The sequence below is a fragment of the Chlamydotis macqueenii genome, chromosome 7, assembly GCF_036417535.1.
Source record: "Chlamydotis macqueenii isolate bChlMac1 chromosome 7, bChlMac1.mat, whole genome shotgun sequence".
In the NCBI taxonomy this organism is placed as follows: Eukaryota; Metazoa; Chordata; class Aves; order Otidiformes; family Otididae; genus Chlamydotis; species Chlamydotis macqueenii.
This window is the reverse complement of record NC_141562.1, coordinates 30,725,471-30,750,303: the sequence shown is the minus strand read 5'-3', so window position 1 is coordinate 30,750,303 and position 24,833 is coordinate 30,725,471. Positions and strand designations below refer to the sequence as shown.

Below are 24,833 nucleotides of genomic sequence, written 5' to 3'. Positions count from 1 at the left end.
TAAAGTAAATTATACATTATATGCTATAATAATATGATTTGCCTAGAAAGTGGTGAGATCTGCCAACACAGAATCATAGAATCAGAGAATCAGAGAATCATAGAATGGTTTGGGTTGGAAGGGACCTTTAAAGGCCATCCAGTCCAACCCCCCTGCAAGAAGTAGGGACATCTCCAACCAGATCAGGTTGCTCAGAGCCCCATCCAACCTGGCCTTGAATGTTTCCAGGGATGTGGCTTCCACCACCTCTCTGGGCAACCTGGGCCAGTTTTCCACAACCCTCATTGTAAAAAATTTTTTCCTAAAATCTAATCTAATCTATCCTAATATCTAATCTAAATCTATCTAACATAACTTCATTTTGCCCCTTCCTTGGCACAAGACAACACCTGTAACCCAGCAGAATTGCATCCCATGTATGTTTCTGACACAGTGCGATCAGCCCTGTATAAAATAGGCTTAGCTTAGCTTAAAAAGTTTAAAATCTATTTAGAAATTCTAAATCATAATACTATGGTAATTATAATAATTTGCAAGACTATAATTCTTCATACAATGCCCTCAGAGCAATTTAGAAACACTGATGAAAGACATGAACAGCTTTCTAAGAGGTGGATTAGTATTGCAATTTTTCAGAGGTGTAAACAGAGAGCATCTGTTTTTATTTACGTCAACTTATTTTTGCAATGTCTCCTCCAGTATTACCAGGGAAATGGGAATCTCACTGTAAACCTGAGAAGTTAAATAACCTGCTCATTGGCATAGCCAGGCTGCGGCAGCGATGGGAACAGAGGCTGGCAGGGAGGCAGAATGCACTGATGCATTTCCAGACTTCTCCAAAGTTTTGTTAAATAACCCTTTAGCGAAACGTGCAGGCAGCAGTGTGTGGGATTTGACAAGTGCAGGACACAGAGATGGAGCATTTAAAAGGTGAAAGGTGGGTTTGGTTAATGGGCTTCCCTTGGTTGGTTGTTTGGGTTTTTTTTTGAGCTGATTTGCCTTTCGGTGCTTTCCTCTGAGAACTCCTCCATTTGGGTGCCAGGATAACCGAGCCAGACCTCCAAAGCGCTGCTGTTTCTTTGCAATTCATATGTGAACTCTGCACTCCTCACAGACAATTGCATGAATGGCATTACATTTTGCACACTGGACAGTTTTTTATTATCTCACAATTACTTTCTTGTTTATTTAAAATCAGATCTAGTTTCTCTCATGTACTTACATTTCCAATTTGTAATGCCATGCCTGTTTGTAACATCATTTAGGAAACTTTTCAGAAGTTTCCCTTTGCCTTACCCCAAAGCTCTCATTCCTTGCAAAATCAAGTCCTCTCTTTTTAGTAACTCAGCTTGAAGTTGTCTGTTAGCTACAAGGTTACACAGTCTCCAACATGTGTGCCACCTGAAGCTGCAGAGCCTCTTCTGGGGAAACTTGAAGGATTGCAAGTGCTGTTCTCTAGTTCTTTGCTGAGCTCCCTGTCTGGACAGAGAGATTTAAGGGGTTTCCTTTGCTTCTGTTTCTGCAGTGATTTACTCCATGGTCCCACAAGTAAACATGGTACGGTCAGGAGTGATGGTCAGAAATGGTTGGTTATTTTCTGGCCTCACTCACCTGACATGGGGCGGGTTACACACAAAATTTTACCTCTGACACACAGCTAAAAGTATAGACTTCCACACCTCCTGTTCCAGGCAATACCATGCTGTAAATGAGAGTGACCCACCACAAACTTAGCTCCACTGAAGAAATCTGCAGAATATTTCTGTCTGTACTTTTTTGGTTTTGTTTTTTTTTAGGGAAAACTTCAAATTTTGCCTTTTTGGGAGAAAGAGCTGTTGTACAAACGCTATGACAGACTGTTACAAAATTTACTGCTAGCGTTTTCATCTATTGCCTACTAATAAAAAGGACAAAGAAAAAAAACCAAAACAAATTCCAAAACTAAAAATGACTGCACACAAAGTCAAATTGTTAATGTGAATAGCAGGGGCACACGCCTGGGCTTGCAATGAAAGGCAATGCAACATTCTTTTCAATGTGGCTGACAGTCACTGCAACTGGCAAACGATGCAATTCTTGCAAAACAACGTACCAAGAGCCTGTGACAGGGTAGAAGCCTCTTCAAGGTTTCAGTAAAAGTCAAGATTTGCAGGCAGGAAGAACAAAAACCCCCGAGATTACAGCTGTGCTATCTCACTCTGTATTTAGAGACAAAGTTTTTAATTGTTGAGTTTAATTGTTTTTTTCTCTTCAATGGGAAGCAACATTTTAAACAGGTTATATCTAATTCAGAATAGACAATGCCAATTCCATTATTACACCCCCTCAGATTTTTGTATGCCTGGCATTAAGAGATTTGATTGCTTTCAACCTTTTGAAATGCAATGAGCCACTTCAGTTAAAATGCAAATAAAATGCTGCAAATGATTAAGATGTAGGCTATTATAAAAGTTAAAAAATACAATACCAAGATAAGGAAAAAAAACTGGGTTAATACTTACAGGCAAAATGTTGTTATAGTGTAGAAGGTTTTAGACAAATACACCTTTTAGTATTTCCAGATTCCCTGTATTGCTTCCTTGCCCGGCCGGTGACTGACTACGTGTCCTTGCCCGGCATGGTGACTGCCTTCTTATAGCCCATGTATAAATGCAAACACCCTGAAATATGACCCACAAGGAAATTCCTGTTTCTGCCATGGGAAGCAGATTAAAGACTGTTCTGAACGGGGAAATCCAGAAGAATATTATTCACTAACAAGCTATGAAAAAATAAGCACATTTGAGGTACCCATAAATGCCACTCAGGCAGAAAAAAGTCTGGACACAGCTTGATTTTATTGGTTCAGCTTTCTAAAGAGTCCCTGTATGTCCCCTGAGCTTCCATTCACGACTGGAAGATAAAGCAACATTAAGAATCCTAAAAGATAAAGCACCATAAAATGTAACAAAGTTCAGATTTAATAAGCAGCATTTACTAAAACATACCACAGTGAGGCAGGATTTCTTATGTTTCCTACATAATGACAATGAACTTCCTTTAGGGTCAGTGTCTGCCTTGGATACAGGTGAATTTTTTACATTCTCTCCAGAAACAGCCAGCATATCATTAATGATAACGATTTTACACACTAAACCATTCAGCTAATCCTGCAGATGGCAAGGGAATTGCTTTTAGATAGAAAATAGTTATAGATTTGGTAAGGAAATAGCGTGAAATGCCCTACAGCTTGTAAATCACTATTCAGCTACCTGGCCTTGCTCAAGTGAAAGGGTCAGGCTTCTTTATTCTGAATGGGTTCCTTCAGACTCCTGAGCTGCTGGCATAGCCCTCAGCACATAAACATCACCAGACAGACATGATGTCTGCCAGTGGGAAATTTTATTCTTAAATAATATTAATGCTTTTTGGTCATTATCTACAGTAATGCTTCATCTAACAGAGACACTTGTCCCCACACAAGGGCATGTTTTTCTCTCTTTCTTTCACTACTTCTCTTAAGTGGTCTTTCCAAGTTGTTTTCCTCTGTGGCAGTGTCTTCGGGTATTTTATGCTGATCTTTGTATATTTTATATACTAGAAAGAGCCCAAAGATTGTTTAAGATTCAGCCTCAACTTATTCCTTTCATGGTAAGTCAGCAGGTAGAATTCCTGTGCTCCTTTGTGCCATACTACCATCTTTTTCCAGGAAACCTTTGGTCTACCAGGAGACCTCTTGCAAATGCTGAGAGTGTCTTGTTTGAGTATCAGATTAGAGCACGGAAGAGCTTCATATAACACTACTACTTTGCCTTTTTTCTTAGACAGACAGCTACCATTTCACCTATTAGTTGGAAACTCCCAAACTGTCCTTACTTAGCGTCCTTCATGGTAAATGTACAACAAAATCTGATAAAGACCTGCTCTGTACACTTTTTTTTTTTCCTTTTAGACATCATGGCCAATAGGGCAAATAGCTTTTCCTGTTCTCAGAGGAAACTCATTAACTCCTCTGATTCTTTTTCAGCAGTCCCTTGTAGGCTGGACCAGGGACTACTTCTAGTAATTTTTATATTTTCCAAACACTTCAAAGCCAATATAAATTTGCTATAGCTTTTTTAAAAATTAAATATCATTCTCAAAGAACTTCTAAGAAAAAAACACTACACAAGAGGAAACGTGCTCCTTACCTGTTACGCTGTTACATTCCTTGTCATTGTTTTAAATACTTAAATGACCTGTTTCGGAGCCCCTACTGGCTCCATTATAGTTCCCAAGGCTCTCTGGCTTCAGAGCTACTACGTATCTAAACAAAAGGATAGTTTTGGAGACAGGGGAATATTGTTAACAGAGATTTAAAAACAGGCTAAACCTTAGTAAATAAACACTAATGAGCTATGAAGACATGTAAGAGCTTCCAGAGACGTAACGAATACTTGACCATATCTTGACTAGAAACATTTCTTCCGGTAAAACAGGAATATCTCCAATGCCAGAAAATAGTTTAAGATGGAGCAATTTTCCAGAAGTAATAGGAAGAACATTTTCATATGAACTGATAGACCACTGTACAATTTACTGTATAAAGACATTTAATGCACAGGGCAAAATTAAGCTCTGGTAGATGAGGATATTTCCATTAAAATATTTTCAATAATTTTGGTTTACTCTCAGAGACAATATGGCTTGCCTAAGCCAAGTCATACAATGCCAGCTTACTTTTCTAAACTACTTTTCAACTGACACTGTAAACCTCATCTTGACAAAGATGCCAAAGACCATCTGCATTCTTGGCTGAGAAAGATTTTGGGATGTATTTTGATTGGTTTTCACTTCACCAGATTGAGTGACAAACATGCAGATATTCATATAAATTTTTTTAAAAAAGGTCTTTATTGATTTCATGCTCAAGACGTCCATAAAACAATCATTTATTTAATTCAAACAACTGTAAATTTGACTTATGAAAAAATATATATCTCACTATGTCACAGTATTTGTAAGAAAATAATAATTGGGTAACCTGGCTCTGATAGTATGCACTTATTTTCTTAGAAGATTTTAAAAGATATAGAGTACATTCACTGGGAAAAGGGTGAACGACTAATTATTCATCAGTTTAACCAAATCATTAAACTTACTTTTTTGAGATAGCTACCAACTTTAAAGAGTAAAAATATAAAATATAAAAAGTAGGAATATAAACAGCACCAACGTAACTCCAAAATACAAGATCAAGACCATACCGTAACTAAAAAGGCACTTCTGGTTTCTGACTCAAGTAAGTATTTCCGGTCTTGGCAAAACTCCTCACAAATAGAAGCTATATCTAAACATACATTTGTCACCGGAACATATAATTCTATCATTTCAACGTTAAATTTTAATGTTTTATAACAAAGCTTTGGCATTAACTTTCTGTTGGTTCAAAACTTCTGAATCAACAAGCAGATATTTTTATTTCTGCAAGTAGAAAAAATGCAATACCACTGTTTCAGGCCATTCTGTCAGTTAATTGTAATTTGCAAGGCAAAAATCTTTACAATGATGCTTTAATAAGGCACCATTCAATTATAGTTTGCCAATCTTTTACAGAGAATTTAATTTGGATTTTTCTACTTGTTACATTTCTGTATTATTCAGGTAAATCATCTAAAAATGCTGATTTTTTATTTATCCATCTTATGCTAGAATGATAACTAAGTAATTTGACTCCCAGATTAAGCACAGAGCAACCATTCGTCTTCACTAATAATGTTCATAAAAAGAAAATGAAGATATTAGACTAAGAAACACCCTTTTAAATAGCTACAAACTCAGTTTCATCACTGGACATACCCATAATATGACGGTCTTTGGAAACTTCCAAAGAAGTTATGGTTCCACAAGCTAGCAGTGAAATAAAAGATGGAGTCTCAAAATATAATTTTTTTGTTCTTAATTTACAATCTGTTTTTTTGGAATAAACCTTTACGGGTCAGGTAGCTGACTCTCAGAACATCTTCAGTAGCCATAAATCATGACAGCCACACTAAGGGAAATCAAGATACAGTAATTAGTATTAGCTGTCAGGTTAGCCCACAGGATTTATTTTTTCTTTAAAATCTTGCATCTTGTCCATCCGTCAGATACTCCAGCTTATACAATACAAGAATTCAGTATAATTGCATTTCTGTTATTAAAAATATGTTACTCCAGCTTATAATCAAATCTCCTCCCAAAATCATATCCTGATCTCACATCACTGGCGGGATTAAAATACACTTTCAGAAGTAAAGTTCCTTAGTGAGCATAGAGACCACACAGGGAATCTGCTTCTTCTCACTGAAGCGTGGATCATCAGACTGTGATTCAAAATTTGTGGCAACCACATAGTTGACCCGTGTGAGAATCTGCATGATCTCAAGTTGTTTTCCATGCTCATTTAGCACAGAGCACAGAGCCTGCACAAACCACGAGCCTCTTCCAGGATTCCTCCAGGAGTAATAACCTTACAGGAAAGATAAGAAAGTATATGCAGTTATTTTTTCTCTTTTTTCTTATTATCTTGTGCTGAAGAATGGAACGGCAGAGAAAGATTCTGGGCAAAGAGTAACAATGCACACATAGAAAGTTTAATTCTTACCACTTGTTCACACAGAGTACTTCATTGAAGTGGAGATTAATGTGTATTAACTCTTAAAATCTTACACTATTAAAGTACCAGTCTGTATTTTTGCACTTGGGAAACTGCAAGACGTAAGATTTCATGTTTTTTCCTCTCTAAGAGTACATTTGGTGCTGTAATTGTTCCTCTTTCTGCCTCCATCACATATTCAACATACTCACTAAACTGGGACATGGAAGGGTAGGATTTCCAGAAAGATAGTACTGCCTTTGCCATCTATAATGCCTGTGTCTTCTCACCTGTCGAATTTGGGCTTTCTCCTGTTTCCTCTACAAGCTAGTGCAAAAGGGGTGGATACAACACTGGCTCAGCATACACTGGGCCTTAGTGTTTTGCCCATCAACGTACAATGTATCATCACTGAGGGTCAGTCTACAATCAAGTCAATATGGATGATAAGATTTTAGGCTTCTATCCCACCCTGACCCCCTTTTCTTTACCTGGCACCGTGGAATATGCAAACAGAAAATCTGCTTCTACTGGGATTTTGTATCTTGGATTGGCATCTGTTTCCAGAGTGTCATTTGCAGGTCCAGAGTCAGTTTGTATACCTTCATCAAATTCAGAGCCTCTGCATGCCTGAAAGCAGGGAAGACAAAGATAAGCCCAACGAGTTAGTTGTCTTTATTAAGATAATTTTAAAAGCAACAAAGTACCCATTGCAAACTTATAATTAAAAGAAACATCACTATAGTAGTATGCGGAGTCTAAAATAGACAGAGTTTTCACTTTGAGGTTGAGGATTAATTGATGGAACAGCCTAGAGAAAACGACATCTGCTGCAACTCCCATACGTACAGAATACTATGACAAAACATATTGGTATGTCATGTTAATACTGTTTGAAACAGCTGTCTTTAAAAGCTTAAGTAATATACAATTAATTATATGCTAATGCAATAACACAATATAATTTTTAGGCTACTGAGGGAGAGAAAAAATATTTCTTTTAGCAGAATGCAGTAATTTGTAGAGACAGTCTTTTTTCAAAGAGACCTGGGCAGTATTATTTCTATTGATAATCACATACTGTCCTCAGCTCTGTCTGCACAAGAGGGAGTTTATCTTTCCGCTTTGAAGTTCATGTATTACCAAGCACAAAGAAAAACTATGTACAAAATTACAACAGTATGGTCTTTACATCTGTGAATCTTATATATAATTACCTTTTAAAAGCAAACAATACAAGTTACCCATAGTCAACTTTTTTCAACACATTTTTTCACAAAACCTGCAGCAAAAGTCAGTAAGTTAACCTACAGGGCTCTTCTAGAGCAGAAAACCAACATAGCATGTTCTCCCCACTGCAGCAGTACGATACTGTGTTTACTCTAGGGCTATTACCTGAATGAAGAACAATTTGGGTTTGCCTATAAGGCTTTTACACTTGTCTCCTCTGAAGAGCGCCGTCAAACTCTTGATAGCCATTGGTCCATCAGTGCCATAGATGAGGCCTTCTTCCCCATGGCTTAGAAGGACACAGGCAAAACAAGCGGCATCACTGTGATTCTCCTCAGCAGCTACAAATCAAATACTTCTTAGCCAAAAGGAAGCAACATTTAAAATGAAAATTATATTTAGCAAACACATTTTTCTGAGACCAAATATACATTGTCCTTCTACTAAAAGGCATAAGGAGTGGATAAAGAAGACACAGCCCACTTTTTAGTAACATGATGAGTGCCTTGAATACATGAATGCACCCTTCACTTGACTCTGACTCCAGCCCACTGGAGTCAAAAGGCTGCACTCTTTATCTAGTATGACAAGGCTCCTCACCTAATACACAAGACAGGCACTTCACCTAATATGACAAGAAAACAGTGTATTTCTTAATTGATATTGGAGGAAGAGGTGGGGAATTAAGCCTAATCCGTTCAGAAACTGAATTCTTCCTCAAAGAAAACTGTATTTAGTGGAGCCTAAGCAATCTGTCCTAATTTGACCTGCTTTGAGCAGGGGGTAGATTGAGTGCCTTCCAGAGGTCTTTTTCACTCTAAATTATTCTATGACTCTAAATTTTCACCTTGCTTCAGTAATTTTTCCATATCATCACGTCTTCGGTCATTGTACGTGTAAACCTCAAAACCTAAGGTTCTAAAACTCTTAGCTAGATCTCCAGCGTCTTTATCAGTCCCATTGCGTGTACCCATTCCTGCCAGAAAACAAAGAATATAGTTGATTGCACATTACACAATTCAAAATAATTCACTTGTTCAAAGGTAAATTTTTAGGTTTAGAATTAATAAACCTAAACAATGTCATGGTGACACGATTTTAAAACAATCCTCTAACAGTATTCCCAGCATTCAGAACAAAGTGTGGGATTTGTTTTAAGGCAAAATAATGCAAGGTTCAATGTAAACACATATCTTATCCTGAAAAACGTTGGCATGGCTCCAGCACCTTGCAACATGGGACCTCTATGGATGATTCGATTGGGTTTTGGCTATTCAGTGTAACATATGCATAAAGCACCCCAACAAAAAACTGCTGGGAAGAGTCCCTGTGATACCCACATAAAATAAATTGATGTAAATTCTTGGGAGCAAACACTTCATTTAGCGTGTTTGCCTAGTGTATAGGATGTATAGGAAAAGACCTATAAAGTTGGCTATAACACAAGTATCTGTTGGTTTTGAAATTGTACACAGTTTGAAAAGCTGAATGCAGGAGTGCGAACAGAGCACAGCTATAGCTATCGGCTTCTGTAGCTCATAGCTGTAGCTCAGGGACAAAGAAGTTATATAATGAGCTGTAGATACCAAAGTTCAAAAGTTAACAACATGGCCTTAAACTCTGGTAGAGCAAGGTGACGTGCTCTTTGAAACATACACTGCAAAGAAGCTGCAAAGAGCTGCTCTAAAACAAGCGTTAAAGAACAGGAATAAGCTGTAGGATCAACTATTTCTCCAATGAGATAAATATATTAATTAAAATTTCACGTCTTACAAATAACATGGTTATTGATTAATGAAAGCATAAAAATTCTAAAGTCTGTAATGAGTATCATCAAAGGAAGAACATTACCTGTTTTGTCTTCAAAATTTTTGTTGTTTATAATAATACATTTGCCAACTTTCTTGTAGTCCATATTATACTGGAATGTGGGCGTAACAATTCGGTACTGATTACTGAGGGAGGACTTTGGTTGTTCTTCTTCTCCATTCTTCTTTCCTCTATGTGAACCAAATGAAAATATCTTAGTGGCCAGTCACATGCAATGTGCCTATTTACCTTAATTCACACCGTTCAGGCAGCCCTACCCAATGTTTTTTCTTCTCTTATGTTTGTTTTCTTCCTTCATATTTCAGATTGAAGCGTAAAGATAACAAGTCATTGCTTAAATCTTGTGATTTTCATGAAGTGATTATTGTATGCAATTGGATTCTGATGATGGTAAAATGACTCTAGACTGAACTGCAGCCAACAGTGGTACTCGCAGATCCTGACCCACAGATAAAACAAGTCGCCTTAACGTGAAGCCAGGCTGGTAGTAACCTGTTGCAAACTATGGTTCTGGACATAAGTAGTACTTTACTTTTACTACAAATAAATCATGGAAGGGCAGACAGATCTCCCTTAATAATTATTCCAAGCACCAGAAAATAGGCAGTTTACCCAATGGCGTGACAGGATTTGTTTATTGAATTACCACCATCCCTAAGTTCTCTGAACATTAAGACCAAGCAGTAGGTAGTTTCTCTGAAAAAGGTTATAGATGTGAACAGGTCAAGTGTTAATTTGGTCTGCCAAACAGCAGTCTGAACCTATGCACAAAACTAACTATGTGTTTGTGTAATCATAGAATCTGAACCTCACTTCAAAAACCAAACCACAAGAAAACAAGCTATAAACGTTCTCTGTTAATATGACTTTTATGTGATATTACTTGTAATGACCTTTCTGCTATGTGCAAGAGCCTTAGATTGGATTAGAAAGAGATGTCAAGGTATAGCATAGACCTTACTAACCAATTTATTCTAAATGAAGTATTAAGAACAAATCAGTTCCAGCCAGTATGCACATCTGAAGTGTAAGCATAAGGAACTCAGCAGTACCTGCTCTTAGAGGTGGACATTTTGGTCCAAGCAGGTGGCTTCAGATGTTGGTAAGATCTCCTCAAGCAGAACTGAAGCCAGTGAGAGCCTATAAACGGTCTGATTCAACCTCAGAACTATAAACAACATTCGGAGCAAGCTCAGTTAGACACAATGCTCGGGGAAAGGCAGAAGTTATCATCAGCACCTCTCTCACTTGGTCCCAGCATCCTGCTTCCAATGGTATTTCTTGCTGATGTCTGAGAGGAAAACGTAACCCACTTTTGCAGCACAAATAACTGTATTATACAGTTTGTTTTTAACAAAATTAGATTTTTCCCTTAATTTCAATTAATTTAAGTACTTTGCCTATTCTCACTCTGACATCTTTTTAATGAATTACTAAACTATTTACTTCAATAATAGCCTGTACACATGAGATTGCTGGGAATTGATTAAATGTCATTTAGGTAATCTACTTTCTTAGCTTCCTGATTTAACAATTGTTGTCTCTTAGCTTTAAGTGTCGTCTTTTTTATTACTAAAGGACAAGACTAATTGGAAACTATAACAAGCCTTCTCTAGATGATTCATCATGTTTAAATGCTACTGCAATTCAATTTTAAAGCAGCTTTTTTTTCCTTATCTTTGAGTGTCCTCATGTTGTGTTATAAAGGATCAAATTAAACAGCTGCACCTGGCAGGCTTTCTCTGTACGCCTATTACATGCAGCCATCCTAATATCCTCTCCTCTCTTAGACTTCTGTTGGAGACTAAAAACCAAAATGTTGAATTGTATCTGCTTGAGGATTTTGTTTCATACTCTAGAAATACATTTTTTTTTCTGGCAAATTGCGAGTATGGGTATTCTTCTTGCGTACTGCTCATTGAGAGCTCTGGGGGCAATAATTAAATATGCCTTGCCTCAAGAAAAGATTTTAACCATTTTAAAGAATTATCCACAGCTGTATGATGTTAATATTACATTTGACTTTCAAAGAGATCTTAGATTCTCATTTTAGCCTAAAATTCCCCCTGGTCCAACATCACTAGACAGCTCTCTGGCAAAGACAGAAAAAGAAATTTCAAAATTACCAATAACCACTCAGGTTGATGAAGAGGCTAATTTCCTCAGTCAACACTGCATTCATGTTTCTACAGATTTATCTGGCGTCACTGACTTCCTCAAAAAGTGTACTACTACACAGGGGATATCCTACACAAAACAGGATATTTTCAAGGGGACTGTACACAAATTTCTTCTTATGTCCAACCCATGAACAGTTGTGACCACTCGAGACAGATCCACATGAGCAGTACAGTATCATGTTTGCACCGTCTGCTCTCCTAAAATGCTGGAAGTGATCTAATTCTAGTCCCAAAGTCACACAGCCACGTGACCCCACAAAAAGCCTCACTGAAAATAGCAGCTGGGGTTAAGTGGCCTAGTTACATAGTCACACAACTTCTCTGAAACCACATCACTTCCCAGTTCAATAGTTCGCACTCATTCACGTAGAAATACTTGGGAGTTCAAGGGACGTAGCTACCACTGCTGATACTCCCAGAAGTACCCTAGAAGCTATAGAGCTTACAGAAACTATAGAGCTCCGAAAACTACGCCAGAGCTGGTCAATGTCCAATGTCACAGAAAAGCCTTGTCAGCATGGCAGCACACAGAACTCTATCATTTCCCCATTCCTTTACAGAGGACAGTATGGTTTTGTTCTAATGATTCCTTCCAAGCTGAACAGGCTAATGAGATACTAAGCAACCACAGCATGCTTTGTAGGGTCACGCCTATCATTGCTTTACTGGCAGACAACAAAAAGTTCCAGAAATCTCTTGGTATTTATCCAAACCAAAGAAATAAGGAAGCAGGAGTTGAGGTGTATGCATACCCTGGGCTGGCAGTTCAGAGAAAAATTGTTTTTTGAAGATTCTTTTTTCTGTGCCAACATAGTGCAACATGGGAATGGCCGGCGTGGACTAAACTGACAGTACAAGGTCCAAATCTTCAGTTTAAACAAGCTAAATCAGATCTTGTGATTATGACTAATAAAGCAATTACTATGTAATAATCAGTTGTTAGGGGAAATGCCCTATCTGTGACAGGCTGGCTTATGATGGAAAGCATAAAGTTTTCCAGATAAATTTTTATTTTCTAAGCTTTGAGCTGGACACATGTTAATACATAAATGTTTACTGCTGTTGTTCTTACTAAGCTTTCTAATAATTGTATTTTCTGAAAGGTTTCCACAAATTAGTTATGTGCTGTTATAAAATGTTTTAAACTATTTACCCTCAGTTTTATTTCATTCGGCTTCTCAGACATCCAGTGTCTTTAATTTCCTTCTTTTGGGATTCAAACTTACCCAGACTAAACAGAAACTCAAATTTTATGATTGTTTACTCTTTCTTTAGCTTTTAATTACAACTGTGCCATAACTCCTCACTCTGCTAGTAGTCATTGATTTTTCCCTTAGACAGAAATATTCTTCCTATCAGTGCTGTCACCTATTTCATGTTCTCTCCCTTTGGTCAAGTTTAGCAAAACTGAAACTCCACTCTATCACTCTCATATAGCTTGCACATTTTAACCCTCAATGTATCTCTAAATCCAGTCCTTAGGCTTGACAGCATTATGTCTGGGAATGTGATTCCATCAAGTCTAGACTCAATTGGTGTCAACCCTGGGAAAACCATTATTATCAACTTCTGACTTTTCAAATACAAAATTAGAGTTACCTATACCATTTATCATTTTGCTATTGAACTTTTAAATAGTAAAGGACAAATTCCTTATCACCATGAGTGGCAAAAATTCTGTCAGAGTCAACGGAGATACATCATTTGCAGCAGTGGGGAACCTGATTGTCTAAAAGACTGCTACTTACCAAAACAAACTTTCTTTGCCGTTACATTTTGCGTTAATTATGATGTCAGTATGTACAACTATCAAGATATAAGGATAAAAATACCACTATTAACTTTTAACTACACCTAAAGATCATTTTCAGTAACAATTTTACTGAAAGCAGTGCCTCTTAGCAGCTGAGATTTCCTCTCCTTTGACTTCCTTTCTACTGGCATCCTCCTGCACTTTCTTTGCTACCACACATTAGTATGACATACCAACATACTAAGAATCCACATGCAGGAGAATGGCTTCCCTGAGCATTGTAGTAGTCTCTCATCATCTCTGTCACCTGCTACAGCCAAATTTAGGTCCTCCAGAGTAAGAAGGGGTTCAGTGAGAACCAGCTGCTTCACTTCAAGTGTAGTGTGATATATTTCCCTGAGGAGGGGCTTCACTTTCCATCACATTGCATAATCAACGTCAGCTGTGTAGTCTGGTGTTGTCTACCTTCCTGCAAGGTGTAAAGGCCAGTGATTGTAAAAAAACCTCCTGCTCTAAGAAAGCTGGTCTGCTGTAACTGTATGGACTCCCCTTGGAACAGTACCAGCATAATGCAGGGAAAGTTCTCAAGAGAAGGGAGGATGAAAGGGAAATTTTAAGATTAAAGTGCAATCTTTACAGTAGAAATTGTTACAACAATCCATTTAGCAAACCTCCACATTAACAGCGATTAAAAGAGATTGATAGTAAAACAGACAACAGAGCTCTTCTGAAAACATGAGCTGCTTGGTCTTAAAAGCAATGTGACACTTAGCACACCCAAGGAACAGCTTTCCTGGAAAAGAACAGTCACTTAAATAGCCTTAGGGGAAGACGATTAGATGAATAAAGACAAACTTCACGATCATTGCTTCCCAATCGCAGGACAGGAGGAGTTTCCTGTTTGTTTTTTTCCGGTTTGTTTGCTTCTCTCAGAGGAAATGAATGTGTTATTCAAAATGAATTCTAAAAATGGCATTACAGAGGGATATCCGGGCTTTGAAAACAGCTACAGCTCCTTTCTTTCCCAGGAAACTTAGAGACTTTTGTTGCTGTACTGAGAAATGTAAGCAGATTAAAAAAAAATCTACAATTATGATACTATTCAATTTAAGGAAGTTGACATTCAGTGGTGGGTGGAAAAGGCTAAACTGATTACATTCATTTCTATTTGAAGTACACAGGCACACAAAAAAAATTACTTTGTCTTACTCTTGCTCTATGAAGTTGAGTAAATTTGGACTTTACTTGATAATATCATTAGTTTTAAGACCTTTGAAGAAACTTATATAGCCGATTTAATTTCTCGCAGCTTGTGTGGCTCTATGCTTCTCTTTCTGTCTAAAAATCCCCACTCCTTCCATTATTGCATGCACAGTATAAATGATGTTCGTGACTACTGCTCATCACAAGTGCTATATTTGCTCTCCTGGGGAAAAACTGTGTAGTGGAATTTTGTTTTTTTAAATAGGTAGTTAAAGGATAGGTGGGAAACAATGGAAATGCACAGAGGATTGTATTTGAATTCACAAAGCATCACCAAGCTATGTGTAGTACAGCTGAGTGTGCTGGAGACCAGTTCAGAGTTATTCTTCCAAAAGCAGTGAACAGGAAACAGAATTCACAAATTAGACCAATCAAGGTTAAATATTTTGTTCTATGTTTCTACCTTAGTCTCAATAATTAGTGGTCTATTCTTACATCTGATGCTTTCTGATGATCATGCATTAATATGTCTTACTCCTACATAACCTGCTCTCCAAACTGCCAGCTTTAATACTTTTATCCAGCTTTAATACTTTTATCCAGTCTAATTTCACCATATTTAGTACACCTTTAATTACTGTACACTCTCCCCTCTTTGATTTTTTTTTCTCTTGAAACCTATTAGCAATAACAAGCAAAAGACACTTGTTAAACCTGACTAGAGCTTTTTAGATCTTATGTTCTTTAAGGCAGACTCTTTGTTCTTTGTCAGATCTGTTTTGGCAGTGTCATGCTGATTTAGAGCTGCATGCAAATAATAGATTATCCTGTTGCCTTTTTCCATTAATATTGCATCAGGTTGGAAGAGCAGTAACATTTCTGGACAAGAAGAAATGTGTCACTTCTTGAATTGGCTTTTATAAAAATGAATATTCCTTTGCTGTTAAAAATCAGAAAGCATAAATTGTATGGGATAAGAACTAAGCATTAACCACAAGGGCTAGATCAAATACTAAAACTGCATTACAGTGCATTTGATGGCATGACCTTGGGTCACACGCCAAGAAGGCTGCATACTAGAATACAAAGTGAAGCCTACGATAAACACCATCAGGAGTCACTGTAGAAGACACTGGCCTTTGGGAGATCTCAGTTCTGTTTCCAACGTGCCAGTCACACTCTATGGGTTCACAAACCTTTTCTCCTGAATATATTCCAATGACAGGTGCAATTTCCATCTTGCTCTTTTCAGACAGATAACATCTTACCAAGGACTCTTCTCAAAGAGTTTAAATATAATTGTAAACCAAGTAAGAAAACAAATACTATCCCTCACAATCTTTTTGTAAACAAAGGTTATGCAGACTTCCAAAATATGTGCCAGTAGATAAACTGAAAAAAACAACTTAATAGTTGAAGTAAAAATCTCCTGAGGAAAAAGGGGCAATACTAATTATAGAGGAGGAAGTTCAAGTAAATATTGCATACTTTCAGTTTCTCTACCAAAAGTTATTAGCAAATGACTGCTGACTTTAACAGAGTAGCACCAACAAAATAACCAGTTCTTAGAAGGTTATTTTTAAATATGGTCCAGATAAATGTCAAAATAAAATTTTTAAAATTTCTAATATTAAAGTCAGAATCTTTTCAACATAAGAGAAAGTCTCCATTTAGAAGAGAGAAGAAAAGTGGTCCTACAAAACTGAACATAAAAGTTCCCCAAAAAGCATCTAAACATTTTTTCACCTGTGTTACTTACTATGGCAATGAGATGTCTTACACAAAAGGCATAAAAACTGACAGCTGCAATTTAGGATGGCAAACATAAACAACACAATACAAAAAAACTCCATAGCTTTAAAGTAAAAAAAAAAACAACAGTCAAACAGTCCTAGATTTCTGTTCCCTCTAATGATCTTGTTTTGTCTGTTAAAGAAATTTTAAATTATGATGAAGCATGCCAAACTGGCAATAATGAAGTCTAAAGTTCACATTTTTCAATGTGAACATACAAAGTCTGTGCAACCCTTGCATCTTCATATACTACTCTGCTGAAATGCCTTAACCTTGAAAGACATTTTTGGGAAGAGGTGGAATAAAGGGAAATGGCAAATGCGCTTACTTGAACACCCCACAGCACCTCAAGAACACCCTCCACTTTCCTCACGGGAATAGGCCTACTAAAAGCAATAGGACTACTAAGGGAGTAAAATAATGCCTGTTTGTAACTGTTCTCAAGATCAGGGTCAGACTAATTATTTAGCCTCCAGCTTCTTTTTGAACTGCCAATTAGTTCACAACTTCTTAAGGACATCTTTGGAATTCGATTGTCAGCTGACTAAACAAAGCCAGTTTAAATGTCACCAGAGGCAAAGCCTTTTTCTTGAAGGAACCTGAAACTAGGGAGCTAATGGAGATGATACCTCTTGCTTCTTAGGAAATCCATGTCCCAAGCCCTCCTTATAACTGTGAACACACTAATTTTGAAAGGAAAATATTGCTGTAGCAGTCTTGAAAGAAAGGAGTTAGATGAACAATGGGATTATTTCAGTGAATTTATAAAGATAATAATAGGGCTGGAAGTCCCTGGTTGGTTCTATTATTATTATAAAGATAATAATAGAGCTAAGTTATCATTAAAAAATTCTTTGCCCAAGGCAGGACTGACTTCATTCATCCAGGATCATATTTAAACCCTACTTTTGTTCTTACTTATGACATATGTAGCAGTACTGTTACAGATTTTGCAGAAAATGTGCAAAATAAAATGCTTTAATTTTTAACAGAAATTCTGGCATTTCCCTAAGTTTCCTGCAGCATGCTATACCACCTCGAACAGTACAACACAAGTCATAAAAATATTAGGATTATATGCTAGCTAGGCTTTCCTCAGCTAACTTGATGGAAAGTATTAAACAAACCAAAATGCCCAATTGATCCTGGTGGTGGGAGGACATGTATCCAGTCAGGGCCACTTAGTTGTGCTCTGGATGGAGAGCTGAGTGTCAATCCTGCTTCTGCTATTGAATAACTTTGGGAAAGTAACTCCATATGTCTTGGTCTTAGTTTTTCCACTACAAAACGGAGCCTAAAGAAACTTATTTCAAAAAACAATTGTAGATCTCATGGCTTCCTTCCTGGGTGACAGTAGTGTACATTAAACTAGAGAATGAATTTTAAATCCACTACTTTGTATGTCTGTACAATGTTTAGGTCCAGAGTGCATGAAACAGCTTACTGCCACATGCCTCCTGCAAAAAAGTGCTTGAAACAAAGGCATTCTTACTGTCCACTATGGAGGTTTACAGCGATCTTAGTCCAGAAACAAATTCCTACCTTTGGTTACTGCACATTAGCTTCCCTGAAGAGTACCTGCACATGATTAATAAACGTCAACTGCAAAAATTACATGGTTACCATCCACAGAATATGGTATTTCCTCAAAGTATATTGCAGCCTTAAAGGCTTCTGGTACCTCGGCTTAACAGCCAAGATATCACAAATTATTTCATTGCAGCTCCTCAGCTGAACTACAGCAATGGCTATTTGTATGTTCCCTTGAAACCACAATCTAAAGTCTATTAGCTTGAATCACAGTAAGGCCTCACCTACCACAAAGCTTCACGACTGCAACAGTCTCAGACATTTTTTCAAAAGGTTGGGTATAAAAGCCTAAATAAAATGTTCCAATGGTTAAATACCCTCACTATTAAATATCTGCCTGACTGAATTTATTTAGTATAAACTTCCACAGTGTTGGGACCATTTATGAATTCTTTGCTTACAAAAAATGCCTCCTATCTTCTGATCTTCCACCACCTATATATTTGTATAGTACACTACATATTTGTATACTACAAGCAAATTATCTGTCAACTTTACTTAGAAAAACTAAACACATTTTAAATACCTCATTATAAGACATTTTTCAGACCCTGAGCTACTCCTGTAGCTTTTTTTTTTTGTCCCATTTTAGTTTCAGATCCTTCTCAAATTAGGAGAGAGAATCTTCTCTAAGAACTTGGAAAACAGAGAAATCCAGTCTAGGACAACTGGAAACCCACTGTGTAACGAAAGGAGTTGAGCTGTTTGAAAGAGTAAGCCTCAGACTACAACTTCTGGCATACTTTGTATATTATATATATATATCCTTGGAGTTCTGATAGTTACATCTAAATATGTCTTCCTCTCCTTTTATCTACGTGTTAGTGAAGGTCTTAACATAATTCAAATCAAAACCATGGCTGCAATTTTATTTATTACATACAAATGAAGCAGACAAAGTGCACTGAGCCGAAGCCAACTACACTTTGTAAAAAAACTTTCAACACAAACTATTATGTCTAATATTGTCCACATTTTGCAACAGTTAAAAAAAAAGACAAGAGGAAAAAAAAAACCCAGGTGGTAGTATCCTAATCTTTGTGCACTTAATATTGTAAGTATCATTTAAAGCCTACATTACAATTTTGCAGTGTAACACCTGCAGCAGAGAGGACCAAAACAGAGTAAGTTCTAAATCCTCAACCATCAATTTGTAATTCATCTTCAGCTTCCCAATTAGCTGCACGGTAACTGCCGGGCAGGCCTCACAATATTGTGTGGAACGTAATATTCAAATAACATTCAAAAGGTAAAATTTTACAAATAAAGAATATTGCTTGCTGAAAGGCATTCTGCTCATTTCTAGAAAACGTGCACGTGAACACCTTCCATGGGTGTTCTGGAAACTGAAATAATATCCTAGGTAGTATAATGTACATAGGCAACTGCCAATTATATGAAGAAAAAAAGAAAGATGAAGCGTCTCTTATCTCTCATAGGTACTAAGAGCAATTAACAAGTATATATATTGCTATATGGACTGCTTGGAAAAGGACTGAAAATTAAACACCCAACTCCTGCCTCAATACTATTTCTCAGAGAACACTCTGGCTAGGATTAGCAATTGCAAAATGTCACTAAAGTTATAATTAGCTTGATATAAGCACTGAAACTAAGCTCTTTAGGGTATTCATTCATGAGATTTCCAAACAGGTGGCAGAGAAGGAGGGAGATAAATAACATCTTACAGTACCTTGGCTCATCATCAAATGGTACTCCACACTGCATCTGAAAACAGCTTCAGCTTGTCCTCAAGAGCAAGTCTAATCTTCTTTCCTAATGCTAGGAGCCCACCATGCTCAGGGCTACATTGGAGAGTGAAACAGGATGCTTTCTGTGTTCAGGCCCAAAGATTTGCATGTGTCAGCAGTGGGTCACGCTGGACTTTTCTATGGGGCTATTCAAACCCTCATAGCTATCACCCTGCAAGCTGAGGTCATGCAGGCCTGATCTACCTTTGCTGACAAGCGGAAAACACACTCCCATCGCTCTGATTCTATCACTGTTCCTATATAAGAGTGTAGGAAAATACAGCAGATCTTGAGGTGAAGCAGACTTCACTGTTTAACACACCTTTCTTCCTTCTCTCAAAACCTGATTCACCATTCACCATTACTGCAATAATGAATATTCCTAAGAAAATAATGCAAATAAGCACGCACAGTTTACAAAACCTCTTTGCATTCTAATGCATAGAACTATTTCCTATATAGTTGTCCTTAAACAATTTGGGTTTATTATAAATATGTCTTAATTAGTTTTTTATTCCATTGAAAGCTTAAAAATGACACTACATAATAGCTTTCCTCCAAATATTGTATGATGACAAGCCCAGAGTTTGTTGTAATGAAGGAAATAAACTACTATGCTAGAAACAAATTAGGGTACTTGACTCACTGTTGTGATTGCTACAGATATAGTTCATAGACAACCCAGTGTTTGCTGTGCTTCACAAGATAAAGTCTCTAAGGAGACTGGAAACAAATACTGACTGTGAATTAACACCTTCTTACACTTTAGGCTAGAGCCTATTTCAACATACTTGGGCATTTCCTACATGGTACATCCAGCAAGCGTCCAAGGGAAAGTACAAGCATTGACCACAACTTTCACTAATTGTGAATTACTCCTGCAATGTTCTCTAGAAGCTGAGTTCCAGATCTAACAAAAATTGCAATAAGAAAAAATTAAAAAAACAACTTCTGGCTTAAAAGAGAGTAACGAAAAGGAAACATCCTTGTTGTAGTATGTTAAAATCTCTTTATTGTCTTTGTAGGAATTAACTTTAACAGACTGAAAATGACAGAAACTATTGCTTCTGAAACTTTATGTTTGGTGCTTCAGGGGAAAATACACTGATATTTAGCTTGTTCAAAGAAGAATCCATAAATTCCAAACAAAATTAAAATTATATTGTGCTACACTTTAGAGTTAGCATAAAAAAGGAAAGATGATAATCTATTTACAGCATAGACTAAGGCATGCAGTGATTTGCTTAGAAATGTAAAGGAAACCTGAGGCTGAACCAAGAGCTGCAGCCCAGAGCATAACTTCAGATAACGATTCATCAGCTGTTATTTGTTTTAAAATAACTTGCTATTTTTATTCTATCTAATTTAAGGATAAAAGAGATACTTTTCTCAGCAGTATTTATTTTTTGAAAGGTCTGTAATATTCTGTCACTGAAAAACCTGTAAAAGAACTACATTTTTAATTTTAAAACTGTAAAATTTATGATAAAAAAAGATGAGGTATCATTCAAAGCATCATCTGGATTTGAACACATTAATTTCAAGGCAGAACTGCTGATATTCATGCATTGGAGGCCAGTACAGTTTCTTCATAAGCATATGATGTTAGTAGTATCACTTTTTCTACACAGCAAGCCATTTATAAGATCAGGCTCAGTGTTACATTGTGGTTCCTGGATGCTAAAATAGGTTTGTTGCTATCAATCTCTCTAACGGAGTTCCCCAATAAAAGAAAGAAAATACCAAATGAAGATATTGAATCATCCTGTGGAGGAGTGAGGCTGTTTTTAAAGCCTCAAAATGTAACGAGCACATATAGCATAGAAAAGAAATTTATATGGGAAAAATTCTATTAGTTTCCAACTATCACGTCAGGAATTAAAATACACGCCTGAAATCCTCAGCTCAGTCTTTGTTTCTGTTGCACGCAGGTGTGCCAGACTATATCCTGCTATTTCTGCTTTCTGAAACATAACTTTTTGCTCAACTGCACCCCTCCCTAATTTTTGTTAACATTTTTCGCACTAAACAAACTTGATACCCTCCTGCCATCTAGTGGCTAAAAAAAACCCTAAACCAAACACCACCAGCAGATCTTAATTCAAAACTTCTTTCAACTCTTCCCCACTGAAGAGTTTTTCTCCACCAACATTAACCAAGCACTAGCACTTTTTCAAAGAAAAGGAAATACGTTGAAGACAATTCCCCTAAACTCTGATGCAGCCAGAAGAACCTGCCCACTCTGTGGCTTGTTCTGAGCGTCGTGGCCTCCGTGGTAAAGCAGGCTCACAGACTTCTCAGAGAAATACGCTACACTGAATAAGATTTTCATTTATTTCTCCGTACTGCTCTTGATACTTAAATCTCCAGTCACAGCCAGAGAGCAGTGAATTGGAGCTGTGAAGCTACTGGAAATAGCTGGTCTTTCTGCATGAATTTGAATTCAGTTTCTCACTGCTCTGTTCTCTTAAATGAAAATTAATGTGCTTATTTAAGAATGCAGGCTACTTGTTTTCCTATTGAGCTTACATGTTTGCAGCAATAATAAATGAAATACAATGTAGAATTTCATTGAAAGTACTGCACAGTTGGTAAAAACTGGGTTGCTAAAACAAAACAAGGGACCATAATATTGTTGTCAATCTGAAGCTTTCTAGAGATCTTGTTTTACAGGTATTAATTTCATGTTGCCAAAATGAAGTCTCGGCAATCAAGACACAGAGCCATCCCAGTTCCAACGGAAAGTGCATCTAGCCTACTAACTGGTACTGACTAGTAATGAGTTTTAAGAAAACAAACAAAAGAAATCACATACAGCATATACCCTCACAGAAACGTGATTTAGGAACATCTCACACCAAAGATTTTCATATCAGTATTCCCACTGGACTTTTCTTCCACAAATACACCTAATCTCTTCAAACTCATCTAAAATCTTGACATCTGCATATCTTGTGACTGTAAGTTCTACAATTGCATTCTGCACTATGTGAAAATTACATCTTACCGGTTGTTTTAAACCTACTGCATGAACCTTTCATTGGATGTCCTCTAGATTGCCAGTGAGGCACAAGGAGTAATCATTCTCTATTCACTTTCTCCTCCATTACAGTCAAGATTTTGATCATATCCCATTTCCTTTATCCTCTCACATTTCTCTCCTATATTCCTCCAGGCCACAGAGTTTTAGTTCCTGTAAGACAAAGACTTTGTCACTGTGCTTGGATTTTAAAATCTTCTCTGTCAACCAGCCCATTTCTCTTTAGGCAATCATCACCCTCTTCAAGGAACTCTGATAGATTTCTCAGACTTATTTCAAAATCTAAGTCAAATCTTCTCAACTACCTCATATTTCATCTGAGCAAATTTTTACTTCTAAAGAAAAATGTTTCAAATTGTATCTTCAAGGAGTTCCCAAAAGATGAATGCTGGAAACTGATGGATAGCCAAATTATTTGAAAAATTTCTTTGAGAAAAAAAAGTGATAGAAATGCTGATTATTGCCTTTCCTTCAGGAATGATTAACTTTGAGTTGCATAATTTAATAGTAATATTAGCATATCACCTCTTTCAAAGAAGAACAATTCAGATACTAAAACACACATTTTATAAAGTTTAAAAGAAATCTTTGAAAAATGTTTGGCAAGATTTAGAAACAAATGTTACATTGTCTATTTTGCATGATGTGATTCTGTCAAAATTAATAATACACATACACATCCTAAAACATATTTGAGGAATGAGAAAATGAGAGAAAGTAAAGTGATTTGCTTAATAGCAAATCAAAAATCTTCCAAGACTAAAGCACCTCCACTTCTCTCACGGATTTGTTACCCCCATTAGACTCATATAATAAAGAGCAAAGACAAAATTATATTCTCCATGTACTTTCTCTGAATTATAGTGTTCACTTGAATGTGAATATCCAATAGTAAAAAAAATCAAAACCTCTCTGTAAATACAATACTCTTTGTAATAAACACCTCTAATAAAAATCTCTCTAAATCCAGGAAGCTCACAATGTGAAGTTGCCATTTGCTGACATTCAATAGTATTTGTAAATTTTGCATGCTTGTGTTTAATCTTTTGCATTTTCAGTCACATTTATCTAATGTTTTTGGGAGTATAGACAAGCAGTACATAGTTCTTCCTTGCTATACTTTTAATGAAAGTTAGTTTACGCTTCAGTGAGACTACTATGTTGTAAAATGAAAGGCTTTTAATTTATTCCACAATGGGTTACATTTCTAGACTCAGTGAGGCTTCTTTGTGCTACAACCTAGATGGCACATGCAGGCTTAAACTAACTTAAATAGTCAGCAGGGGATTTTAGTGATGCAGGAGATCAGCTGAGCTGAATGCAGTAAAATAGATAATTAATGGCATATTTAATTCCCAGCTCCACCAAAGGGCAATGTTTAAGATGAGGGACTACAATTGACACTAAATTAACTCAGTGGTCTCTTGACTACCAAATAAAGCTTATGGGAGATACTATAGATGTCCCTACAGGAAGACAATATAGAGAGATGGCTTTAAGGTACAGACCAGATACATTAAATCTATACAACATAAACCATCTCCCTATCCAGACCAGCCATTCTATGATTCTATGACATGGCAAACTGAAAACCAAAATCCCATTGGAAGGGTAGCATCATAGCTAATAAAACAATAACAGCAATAAAAGTAGTGACTTACTTTCCAAAAATGGAGAATCTGCTACTTCTGTCTGGCTTTGCATCAACGACATCATCGTCATCTTCATAATCTCTCTCTTCAGTACAGTGATCGACATCCTGATCTCCTGACATCTAGAAATAAAAGTATAAGAATGTAAGTGACCCTTAGTGAATTCCGCCATTTTAGAAATACTTCTATAAACCAAACCATTAAACCAGATACCC

The 24,833-nt window shown here is 36.8% G+C and overlaps 1 protein-coding gene across 1 annotated transcript; it reads right to left on the bottom strand.

Annotated features, from left to right (window-relative positions):
- Positions 1 to 6,047: 6,047 nt before the first annotated feature.
- CASP7 (caspase 7) lies at positions 6,048 to 24,740 on the bottom strand. The gene is made up of 6 exons (XM_010119143.2): positions 24,628 to 24,740; positions 9,677 to 9,825; positions 8,673 to 8,801; positions 7,991 to 8,166; positions 7,087 to 7,225; positions 6,048 to 6,469 (listed from the first exon to the last, which is right to left on the bottom strand). Exons 1-6 carry the CDS (start codon positions 24,738 to 24,740, stop codon positions 6,246 to 6,248), a joined length of 930 nt encoding a protein of 309 aa, XP_010117445.2. The 3' UTR covers positions 6,048 to 6,245.
- Between the last annotated feature and the right edge of the window lie 93 nt (positions 24,741 to 24,833).

What these genes read in the sequence shown, in the direction of transcription:
- CASP7 (XM_010119143.2), bottom strand. Translation starts at nt 24,740, where the DNA reads ATGTCAGGAGATCAGGATGTCGATCACTGTACTGAAGAGAGAGATTAT. An exon ending in AGATTCTCCATTTTTGGAAA is followed by an intron (nt 9,826 to 24,627) that starts GTAAGTCACTAC and finishes TGGTTCACATAG; the next exon opens with AGGAAAGAAGAATGGAGAAG. An exon ending in TGCATATTCCACGGTGCCAG is followed by an intron (nt 6,470 to 7,086) that starts GTAAAGAAAAGG and finishes CTTTCCTGTAAG; the next exon opens with GTTATTACTCCTGGAGGAAT.